Consider the following 12164-nt stretch of genomic DNA (forward strand, 5'->3'; position numbering starts at 1 on the left):
ATCCCACTCCTTGGAATTTACCCAAAGGAAATGAAATTGGCAAACAAAAAAGCTGCCTGCACCTTAATGTTTATTGCAGCTCAATTCACAATAGCTAAGACCTGGAATCAACCCAAATGCCCATCAACAGGAGACTGGATAAAGAAATTATGGGACATGTACTCTATAGAATACTATACAGCAGTCAAAAACAATGAAATCTGGTCATTTGCAACAAAATGGAGGAATCTGGAAAACATCATACTGAGTGAATTAAGCCAGTCCCAAAGGGACAAATATCGTATGTTCTCCCTGATCAGTAACAACTAACCACGTACCAAAAAGGAGTACTGTCAGCATTACAATAGATTACATGCATGGGCCAAGAATTTATAACTCAAAGATCGCAGTTACAGCAGCAGGATGGAACCAGAGATATCAGCTCACTGGCTTCAGTACTAGTGTACTTTTCAAGTGCCTAAACCCTGAGGTGAACAGCTCAAGTAAGATTCAGACATCACTGCTCTGACTCAGTTCTTAGCCTTATAGCCTTATTGCCCTTTGGGAACAGCTCTCTACCCAAGTTATTCAAATTCTATCTCCTCTTTAGAAGTCCAAGTTCCTGACTAGGAAAAAAAAAATGAGTTTCAATCTTAGAAAGTAAAAAAGATGTAACACTCTTTTTTTTTTTTTTTTTTTTTTTTTGGACAGGCAGGGTGCACAGTGAGAGAGAGAGAGAGAGACAGGGAGAAAGGTCTTCTTTACCATTGGTTCACCCTCCAATGGCTGCTGCAGCTGGCGCACCATGCTGATCTGAAGCCAGGAGCCAGGTGCTTCTCCTGGTCTCCCATATGGGTGCAGGGCCCAAGGACTTGGGCCATCCTCTGCTGCACTCCTGGGCCACAGCAGAGCTGAACTGGAAGAGGGGCAACTGGGTCAGAATCCGGTGCCCCAACCAGGACTAGAACCCGGGGTGCTGGCGCCACAGGCGGAGGATTAGCCTACTGAGCCACAGCGCCAGCCATATAACACTCTTGAAATGCAACTAAAGAAAGGACAAAGTTGAAATGTACAGATGAGAAGAGGCTCCTTTTTAATTCATGCCTCTGTTCCATGAAAGATAAAAGGGAAGACTTACAGGAAGGATTAGATGAGTTTTTTGAAATGCAATAGATCTAGGCCCTATGACTTAGTTAAGCCCTTCAACAAATAAATACAGGAACATTAGTAAGGCAGACAGGTCTCTTGCTCAAGCTTACAAGGATAAATTATTAAACAAGTAATGACACAAAGTGTGACTGATGCTAGAGCCCCAGAGAAGCAGACTGCTATGAGAGCATCTCTCAGGAACACCAAACCCAGTGCGAAGAGAATCAGAGAGAGAATTCAAGGAAAGCTTCCTGGGCAGGAAAAACTTCAACTAATGATTAAAGAATGAATAGTCAGCAATACCCTAAGCTACATCACCAAAGGACAACAAATATAAACAAGGACTCTACTGATTTTGATTTTTCAAAGCATGTTAATAATAAGGGGTTTGCTAGGCAAAGGGTTAAATGTAAAGACAATACAAAGCTTGCTGATATTCCAGTGTCTCAACCTACTGAAGACATGTCCATATGTTGCTTTTATAGGACTGGAAATTTAGCCCAGTAGTTAATGTAGTTTTTACAGCCTTTTGAAATTCCTCTCTCTTTTGGCCAGCGCCGCGGCTCACTAGGCTAATCCTCTGCCTTGCGGCGCCGGCAGAGGATTCTAGTCCCAGTAGGGCACCGGATTCTGTCCCAGTTGCCCCTCTTCCAGGCCAGCTCTCTGCTGTGGCCAGGGAGTGCAGTGGAGGATGGCCCAAGTGCTTGGGCCCTGCACCCCATGGGAGACCAGGAGAAGTACCTGGCTCCTGCCATCGGATCAGCGCAGTGCGCCGGCCGCAGCGCACCGGCTGCGGTGGCCATTGGAGGGTGAACCAACGGCAAAGGAAGACCTTTCTCTCTGTCTCTCTCTCTCACTGTCCACTGTGCCTGTCAAAAATAAAGAAAAAAAAAGAAATTCCTCTTTCTTACTGTTTTATTAAGACCCTAGCTATCTCCTGCCTCAGTTAAGAGGCCAGTTAAATGACCACATCCCACATCAGAGTACCCACCTTCAATTTCCACCTCTGGCTCCTGGCTCCAGTCTCCTGTCAATGGAGACCCTGTGAGCCAGCAGCGATGGCTCAAATAATTAGGTTCCTGCCAGCCACATGGGAAATCTGGATTGAGTTCCCAGCTCCCCACTTCAGCCTCAGCCCAAGTCACAGCTATTATGGGGCTTTTGAGGGGTGAACAAGCAGGTAAGAGTGTAGTCTCTTGCCCCGGCACTTGTTTTCTCTCTTTATCTCTCAAATAAATAAGTAATTTTTTAAAAAGATGTCCTACCCCATTTGGTCAAATTTTGGCCTCTAATAAATTTAGGTAGTAGGTAAAAATGAAGAAACAAAAAAAATTATTAAAGCAATCACAACACCAAGTAAAAATCCCTTAAATTACATGGAATCCTTCACAGTTGACAAGGCATGTTTATCTTTACAATTGACAAATTAGGCAAAGCATGAATAAGGCCAATAGTTTTTCGACTAGACTGAAACTCTAAAGGGTTCAGCCCTCTTTCCACTACTAAGCTGAAAACAGCTGGCCCCATCTCTGATTCTGACTTTGAACCAATCATTTAGCTTCCTTTCACCTTGAATTCTCAAAATATTTCCTCTCAAAGGAGTGATGAGTCTTTTTAGTAAAGAGGTTTGAGACACAAATCACAGTTCAGCAAACATGAGGCAGGTACTGTGCTGATTAATTCACCACTTGAGATGCCCATATTCCATATCAGAGTGCCTGCTCTGGTCCTGGCTACTCAGCTTCCAATCCAATTTCCTGTTAATGCACCTAGGAAGCAGCAGACAATGGCTCAACTACTTGAGTTCCTGCTACCCACACAGGAGACCCAGATAAGAGTTTCTGGCTCCTGGCCTCAGCCTATCCCAGCCCTGGCCACTGAGGCATTTAGGGAATGAACCAGCAAATGGACAATCTCTATCTGTCTTTCTTTCTATGTCTCTGTCACTCTACCTCTCACGTAAGAAAATAAAATTTTTTAAATAGTTGAGCAAAATGAAAGCTCAACCTGAAAAATACAACTCTTAAACTCTTAAAAACACTAGGAAGATCTTATGGGAAAAAAAGGAACTTCAACAATCACCCTTCATCAAAACTTTAATGTCAGAAAAACAAGATGATATTTCTAAAGTTCTTAGAACTCATCTAAATATTTTTAAAAAACCAACACAAAAATTATCTTTTGCCTTCTAAGGAACAAATGTAAAAGCTGATATAATATACCTTGATTTACTCATTTTGTAGTTTTGTCTTAATCTGATACTCCTAAAAAGGTCTCTTCCTCCTGCAATAGGAATGATCAATTGAGTTTCATTATGTATGGCAGGAATGGAAGCAGTGATGTGGTAAGAACAGGTTAAGTATCTCCTTCTGAGATGTGAAAAGTAGGTTCTCAGTCTGTCCAGATATCTGTGGACACTCAATGAATTCTTATCATCAGTCTCAAAGCCTTGGAAGCAGCTAAAAAGAAGTCACATCTCTCTTCAAAATTTGGTTTCTATCAAAAAAGGTGGATGAACATTTGGCATAGTGGTTAAGAAGCCACTTGGGGCCGGCACCACGGCTCACTAGGCTAATCCTCCTCCTTGCGGCGCCGGCACACCGGGTTCTCGTCCCGGTCGGGGCGCCGGATTCTGTCCCAGTTGCCCATCTTCCAGGCCAGCTCTCTGCTGTGGCCAGGGAGTGCAGTGGAGGATGGCCCAAGTACTTGGGCCCTGCACCCCATGGGAGACCAGGAGAAGCACCTGGCTTCTGCCATCGGATCAGCACAGTGCGCCGGCCGCAGAGCGTTGGCTGCGGTGGCCATGGAGGGTGAACCAACGCAAAGGAAGACCTTTCTCTCTGTCTCTCTCTCTCACTGTCCACTCTGCCTGTCCAAAAAAAAAAAAAAAAAAGCCACTTGGGACACCCCTCATCTCATAGCAGATTGCCTAGGTTTGAGTCTCTATTCCTATCCCAACAGCTTCCTACTAATTCACACCCTGGGAGGCAGCAGGTGATGGCTTAAGTAGATAGGTGCCCACCATACATGTAGGGCACCCAGGTTGATTTCCCTGGCTTCAGTCTGGCCCTGTCCCAGCTGTTGTTAAGCATCTAAGGAACAAATCAGTGGATGAGAGATATCTTTCTCTCTCTCTCCCTCCCTCCCTGCATTTCAAATACATAAAAATTTCTATCAAAAAGATTACACTGAAAAAGTTGACAATCATACTGCACTTTCAACAAACAAAAACAGAAAACCAGTTCAAGTGTTGTCAGGTCAGTGAGACAACTGGCAGAGATAAATGAAGGACAAAATGAGTCAGGTAAAATCCTTTGAGTATAAACTTTGCACAACCTTGGCGATGTCAGGTTCAGAAGCAATTAAGTTGCAAAATCTGGTCATTGCACTCGGACCGTCTAGCATGCCATCATCCATGTTGATATCCAGCACCTGGGCTCCCATTTCCACCTGCAATTTAGCGATACTCAGGGCTTCCTGAAGAAAGAATGTGGGGGAAAGTGGCATTAGGAGATGGTGACTCAAGAGAAGGCTAACAAAAGTAATCCCTTATATACCCAGCAGCAGGCTCCCTGATGCTAAGTCTGCCTTCCTTCTAGTATCCTCACAGATTCGTCCCTCTTACACATTTCTTCCATCATGTATTTCACATTTGGAACACACCAAGGGTGTTTTCCTGTGATACAGAATCTAAACTTCTCAACCTGGTGGTCAAAGGCTCTGAGGCAGCCCCATCTTCTTACCCAACTGAACTTCCCACTGGCCCCCAATAAACCCTTCACCAGCTGACTCCGTTTCCATCACTGTGCCACAGATCACAATGTCCCTCTGCTTGAAAGCAATCCCTTTCTATTCCATGGTGTTTAAGACACAGCTCGAGTATCATCTCTTCCAAGAAAGGTTCTTAGAATAACCTCCCAAACCTCATGTAACTTTTTGCCTAGACGTGCAAAGCACTCACCACAGGCTGTTAATGGGAGATACATGAAAATAACTGTTGAATTAAATAAATTTCAGTAGATTTTTATGCCGGAAGGCTTTTCAATTCCCTTAACACACTATTATAACTGCACCCTTTAAGAACAGGACACAGTATGTTGTATTTCCCACTTAAGATCATTTAAGGAATATCTTGTAGGATCAGTGTTCCAGAGAACACACTTTGGGAAACATTGCTTATTCCACAATTATCTGTGGCCTCTCATCATAATAACATGGCTTATTACAACCCCATTACCTCATGATTTCCTGAGTACTACTTCACTGCTTGCAAGCAGATCTGAAGTAACTGGAAATCAAGGCAGGTTTCTGCATTGCCTACCCTGAACAACACTTGGCAAATACACACATTTAATAATACTGATGGAAATAGTCGAGAGTTTTTTATAAAATTCTTGCTGTACATTTCACAGCAAAATAAAGTAAGCCAAGTATAAATCAATCATAGATGCTGATGTTATCCTGATTTATTGGCCCAAAAATATCAAACAGAAATTTCTAGCCATCATTGTGACACAACAGGCATGAAACTCTCTGGCCTATGCCACAAGGAAAAATCATTCATAGTGAGCCAAGGTTGCATGGAGAAAAGACCACAATTATATTCAGCAAGTCAAGAAATTCTTCAGTGTCAGTTTAACTCACAAATCTCTGTTCTTGAAGGATTTCATCTAATTGGGGACACACAATATATAGTCCCATAAAATACTACAGGGCTCTGCCATACAATACGTAGATCAAATGCCATGATTATTTCAATATTCAGAAAAGGAAAAGGATTCTATAAACCAAATATGGAGAAAGCTAACTAAGAGGGAGAGTCTTCAGCTGCCAAATGGGAGATGGTTTAAAGGAGGCAAATAGATACACAGTGACAGAGGTACCTGGCCTATATATATTTTTTAAGATTTGTTTATTTATTTGAAAGGCAGAGTTAGAGAAAGCGACAGGGAGATACAGAGAGAAATATCTTCCATCCACTAGTTCACTGCCCAAATGGCAGCACTGGCTGTGGCTGTGCCAGGCCGAAGCCTGCAGCTAGGAGCTTCAACCTTGTCTCCCACATGGGTGCACAGGCCCAGGGACTAGGGTCATCTTCTGTTGCTTTCCCAGGCACATTAGCAAGAAGCTGGATCTGAAGTGCAGCAGCCAGGACTCAAACTGGTGCCCATATGGGATACCAACACTGCAGGCAGTGGTTTAATCTACTGAGTCACAATGCAGGCCCCCAAAGCCCGTCTATTTAGTAAGAGTCACAGAATAACAATCTGATAGTCCAACCTTGTCAAACAGGCCCAAGAGATGCAGTGTTTTGTTTACAGGTGAACCAACTAAGCAAGAGGATAAAACTAGAACTACATTCAGGTCAGCACTCTCTCCATGAAACTACAGAGCACTGAGGGATCATTAAGTCATGGAAAACATTGCACAAAGCCTTCTGAGGGACTGTTTCCTTCTACTGGTTCCACTAAGCAGAGAGAGCAAGCTAGTTAAGGACATGAGCTTGGCAGACTTAGGTTCTATCATTTCCTTGCCGTCAAACAACAGACAATTAATCTCACCTCCCAAGCCTCTGTTCCACTTCAGTAAAATGGGGATAACAATAGTATCCAACTCATGAGCCTGTCAAGACTCAGTAATGAAATAAACACAGTAGCACAGTAAATGGTACATGGAAAAACCCAATCATATGACAGGTATTACTACTTCCACCATTATTTCCTTCTTCCTAAAACATTCTATTCTCAATGTCAAATCCAACAAATCTGAGAGCTAAAAGGAACAACACAGGATAGGCATAGAAATCAAAACATAAATATAAATATTGCCAACTGAAAAACATACAACTACAAAGGGCTATAGCACTTTAGAGGGAATAAACATGAGCAAAGGCATGGAGGCAGAGGCAAGTTTCCTGGAATGTTTAGGTAACAAGTCAGGAGGGAAGGTAGTTTAGTGCATAAATGGAGAGGACAGAATGACAGCCTAAGGAGACTCAATTTTATCCTATACCCAGAAAAAAAAAGGAGATAAGAAGGCCCCTGTAATGCGTTGGCAGAGGAAGTTGGAAGGCAGACAGCCCTTCATGCAATAACTAACAGGTCCATAAAGGGTGATAAATGAGCCCTCCCCTTGTGATAAAAATTCAATCTGATACTGGTTTCTAGAAGATCTATTTCCTAAAAGCTGCAAAACCTTAAAGCAAGAAAAAGCTGGACGATTAAATTGACCATCATTAAAACTGAGACTAAATGACTTCATTTTTAATACTTGCAGAAGAAAATCTACCCAGACATCTTCAGTAGGCCTTGTTTTGATTGATTTACGCTGACCAAGTTTAAAAACACCATGGCCACAACTATCACATAAACTTTCCAAGGCAAAAGCCTATCACTTTCATCTGTTTATTTATTTTAGTTTACAGCTAACAAAACAATACCTTCATCAATCAGCATTTGATGTGGTCATGAAGAATTGAACAGGAATTTTCTTGGCTTTCACTTTCCCCAGAAAGATTTGTGGGAAGCCAAAATGAAACATTTTCAAATTTTTTAACTTATTTCACAATTAACAGAAATAGCTAGAACTTGAATTCTCCACCATCTCATCCCATTTCGTGCCCCAAATGCAGTACATTTTGACAAATATTAATGATAGCAGCTTTGATTTTTTTGAAGCCTCATCCTCCCACCAGCCCAGGCAGCTGCAAACACACATTACCATCACCGCATACTTCCCAACAGCTCTACTAATAACACTAGTAAAGTCAGAAAGCTGTTGCGTTTACATGCTGTCTAGCCAAAGACATGGCAGATGCCTCAGAGGTCTTATGAAGATGCTCACTTCATAGTTTCCTGCCATGATGAGTTTAGCAAACTTCCTTGATCCTGCAACGTTACAGCGCTCTCCAATGTTAACAAAGTTGGTGTACGGTCCAATCCTGAAGGGCTCTAGACCTTAAAAGGAGAAGCATTTTGAAAATTTTCTGAAAATGCATATGGATGACATGAGACAAACATAAATGTTTTCACAAGAAATAAATTACTTGCCGTCGCCCATCTGAGTACATAAGTGATCCAACGTGGAAACAGGACCACAGTGTTCTCCAAATTCAAAAGACTACTTGTTGCAGCTACATTTATAACTAGAACTCTCCAAAGAAGAAATATTTCAGGGTTTTGTGTTGCAAATATCCCTAAAGGGCCAAATTATACCATCTCTGAAACATTGGGAAAAATCATTACCTTCTCCCTTATTTAAACCATTAAGTCTGAAGTTTTTACTCTGTGAATGTTTCAATGACATTATTTCAGTTACCATAAGTAGTACAGCTGTTGCTCAGTGTACGTCCTATATAAAGGATGATGGGAGACAACAGGTTAACCAAGTGTCTAGGGCAAAAGCCACGAAGAAAGTTGAATCACAAGACTGTTCCACAGATGTCCCTGCAAACATTAGCTTGAGGCTAGATGGAGCAAGCTTTCTTAATCCTACTAACATTGAGTTTAGAGCTTTACTTCATCTTGACCCAAAAGCCAAAAACTCACAACAAGCAAGGTTGAATCCAGTTACGAGGAAGGACCAAGGTTGAGTCCTGAGACAGCAGTCACTGTGGCAGATCCACCACCAATAAGCTGACTCTAGGCAAGCCACCTGAGCTTTTGGTACCTGCTTCTTTATTTATCAAGAAGTAATAACATCTATCTTGATATAGGCTAATTTAAGGACAAATATCAGATAATACATTAGGATACATTTTATACTGATGCAAAAAGCAACATATGTGTAAAGAACAAGTACAACTGTTCTGCTATTCACGTACTTAAGTATTAAGAGACACACAGTCTCCTGGATAGTTAAAGGCAGGTTCTGAAGACAGAGGGTCTTGGGTTCAAATCATTTACCTGACTAACCTGGGGCAATTCCTACACAGCTCCTGAGCTTACAAAATAAGAGACTGTAAGTCGCCTACCTTATAACATAATTTTAAATGTGAAACTGGATAACACTAATAAGCATAAAATTTACACCAGCATCACAGCAGTCATTATTAATTAAAAAAAAGAATAGCTTGAGTACTATAACAAAGCACTGGTTGAGGAAGTAAGAGGGAGAGAAAAATAATGAATATAAGTTCAATAATTTTAAAACTATTCCAGGCTATTTGTTACCTGAGAAGACTACCAATTCCAAAAGTGTTGGCTTATGATTTCCCTCGCCTCTGGAAATGAACCTCATAGCATCAGCCTCACAGGTTAGTCTAGGGCTGTCCATGACCCCAAATCTGACCCTGAGGCTTATAGGACAGGCAAACAGGGATGCCAACATTTAAATGCTGAGAAGTCCTCTTGTGACCTCCCTTTGATTTTTGCACAGAGCACTTATGATCTACAATGAATGTGAAGTCTCTGATAAAAAACTATATTTCTCTCAAGTTTGCAATGTATAAAAGAGCAATTTTTAAAATTGTGCTTGATGAATTTTTTTTAATAAAGATTTATTTATTTATTTGAGAGGTAGAGTTACAGACAGCAAGAGGGACAGACAGAGAGAGAAGTCTTCCTTCCGTTGGTTCACTCCCCAGATGGCCACAATGGCCAGAGCTGCGCCGATCCGAAGCCAGGAGCCAGAAGCTTCTTCCGGGTCTCCTGTGCACACGGATGCAGGGGCCCAAGGACTTGGGCCATCTTCTACTGCTTTCCCAGGCCATAGCAGAGAGCTGGATTGGAAAAGGGGCAGCCAGGACTAGAACCAGCACCCATATGGTATGGCAGCACTGCAGGCAGAGGATTAACCTACAGCACCACAGCACCGGCCCCTTGATCTCTTCTTTTAAAAATTTAATTGAAGGTGACTGTTAGAGGAATTTAGAAATAATGCATGATATTCACATTGGAGAAAAAGGATTCTTTCATCCTTACATATAAATTATTTCTTAAAAATCATATGTAGGGGCTGATGCTGTGGCATGGTGGGTAAAGCTGCCGCCTACAGTGCCTGCATCCCATATGGGCACCAGTTCAGGTCCTGGCTGCTCCACTTTTTTTTAAAACTTTTATTTAATAAATATAAATTTAGAAAGTACAACTTTTGGATTATAGTGTTTTTTTCCCCCCATAACCACCCTCCCATCTCCTACTCCCTCTCCCATCCCATTCTTCATTAAGATTCATTTTTAATTATCTTTATATACAGAAAATCAACTTAGTATATACTAAGTAAAGATTTCAACAGTTTGCACTCACACAGATATACAAAGTATAAAGTACTGTTTTAATACTAGTTTTACTGTTAATTTGCATAGTACAACACATAAAGGACAGAGATCCTATATGGGGAGCAAGTGCACAGTGACTCCTGTTGTTGATTTAACAATTGACACTCTTATTTATGACGTCAGTAATCACCTGAGGCTCTATCATGAGCTGCCAAGGCTATGGAGGCCTCTTGAGTTCACAAACTCCGATCTTATTTAGACAAGGCCATAATCAAAGTAGAAGTTCTCTCAGCCCTTCAGAGAAAGGTACCTCTTTCTTTGATAGCCCGTTCTTTCTGCTGGGATCTCACTCACAGAGATCTTTCATTTGGGTCATTTTGTTTGCTACAGTGTCTTGGTTTTCCATGCCTGAGAAACTCTCATGGGCTTTTTAGCCAGATCTGAATGCCTTAAAGGCTGATTCTGAGGCCAGAGAGCTATTTAGGGCATTTGCCATTCTATGAGTCTGCTGTGTATCCTGCTTCCCATGTTGGATCGTTCTCTCCTTTTTAATTCTATCAGGCATTAATAGCGGACACTAGTCTTGTTTATGTGATCCCTTTGACACTTAATCCTATCTTTATGGTCAATTATGAACTGAAACTGATCACTTTGAGATGGCATTGGAACATGCCACCTTGATGGGATTTGGAATCCCCTGGCAGGTTTCTAGATCTACCATGAGGGGTAAGTCCAAGTACTGCACATCTCCTCCCTTTCTTATTCCCACTCTTATTTTTAACAGGGATCAGTTTTCAGTTAAATAAGAATAATTGTGTGTTAATTAAAGAGTTCAACCAATGGTATTAAGTAGAACAAGAAAATACTAAAAAGAATAAAATAGTAAGCTGTTCCTCGACAGTCAGGACAAGGGCTGATCGAGTCATTGTTTCTCATAGTGTCCATTTCACTTCTACAGGTTTCCTTTTAGGTGCTCAGTTAGTTGTCACATATCAGGGAGAACATATGATATTTGTCCATTTGGGACTGGCTTATTTCACTCATCATGATGTTTTCCTGATTCCTCCATATTGTTGCAAATGACCAGATTACTTTTTTTTTTTTTACTGCTGTATAGTATTCTATAGAGTACATATCCCATAATTTCTTTATCCAGTCTTCTGTTGATAGGCATTTAGGTTGATTCCATGTCTTAACTACTGTGAATTGAACTGCAATAAATATTGAGATGCAGAGAGCTCTTTTATTTGCTGATTTAATTTCCCTTGGGTAAATTCCAAGGAGTGGGATGGCTGGGTCATGAGGTAGGGCTATATTCAGGTTTCTGATGAATCTCCAAACTGTCTTCCATAGTGGCTTTACTAGTATGGCTGTTCCACTTCTAATCCAGCTCTCCGCTGTGGCCTGGGAGGGCACTGGAGGATGGTCCAAGTCCTTGGGCCCCTGCACCGCGTGGGGGACCTAGAAGAAGCTCCTGGCTCCTGGCTTCAGATCAGCACAGCTACGGCCATTGCAGCCATTTGGGGAGTGAACCAGCAGACAAAAGGTATCTCTCCGTCACTGTTTCTCCCTTACTAACTCTGCCTTTCAAATAAATAAATCTTTTTTTAAAAAGAGGGGGGAGGTAGACTGAAGAAGTATGTTGATTACCTCAATTTCATACTTCCTCATTGGGATTAATTGTATGCAGTATGTTCTGAGTGACAAAAGTTGATGTTACTTTTACTGTTAATTGTATTTCATTTTATTTTTCTTACACTAGCATAAGGAACAGGGGCTGGTATTATAGTGGAGTGGTTAAGGCTCATACCTGCATCCC

At 41.6% G+C, this 12164-nt stretch overlaps 1 protein-coding gene across 10 annotated transcripts in view; it reads right to left on the reverse strand.

The window, feature by feature from the left end:
• Positions 1-12164, reverse strand: part of MTR (5-methyltetrahydrofolate-homocysteine methyltransferase) — a 149169-nt gene that overhangs the window by 97194 nt on the left and 39811 nt on the right. For 7 of the 10 annotated variants that reach the window (XR_016219029.1, XR_016219028.1, XR_016219031.1 and 4 more), the window contains 2 exons: positions 7972-8084; positions 4465-4605 (listed from right to left, as the gene is read on the reverse strand). Coding sequence is in view for 6 of the 10 variants with exons in the window: in XM_070055569.2 (XP_069911670.2) it covers positions 4465-4605; positions 7972-8084 (254 nt within the window). In the remaining 4 variants the exon portion in view is untranslated. The remainder of the gene's footprint in view (positions 1-4464; positions 4606-7971; positions 8085-12164) is intronic. The other 3 variants (XM_070055573.2, XM_070055574.2, XM_089311643.1) reach the window with 1 other exon arrangement.

The sequence above is a fragment of the Oryctolagus cuniculus genome, chromosome 13 (genome assembly GCF_051225735.1).
Source record: "Oryctolagus cuniculus isolate XC-2025 breed Fujian yellow rabbit chromosome 13, ASM5122573v1, whole genome shotgun sequence".
Classification (NCBI taxonomy): domain Eukaryota; kingdom Metazoa; phylum Chordata; class Mammalia; order Lagomorpha; family Leporidae; genus Oryctolagus; species Oryctolagus cuniculus.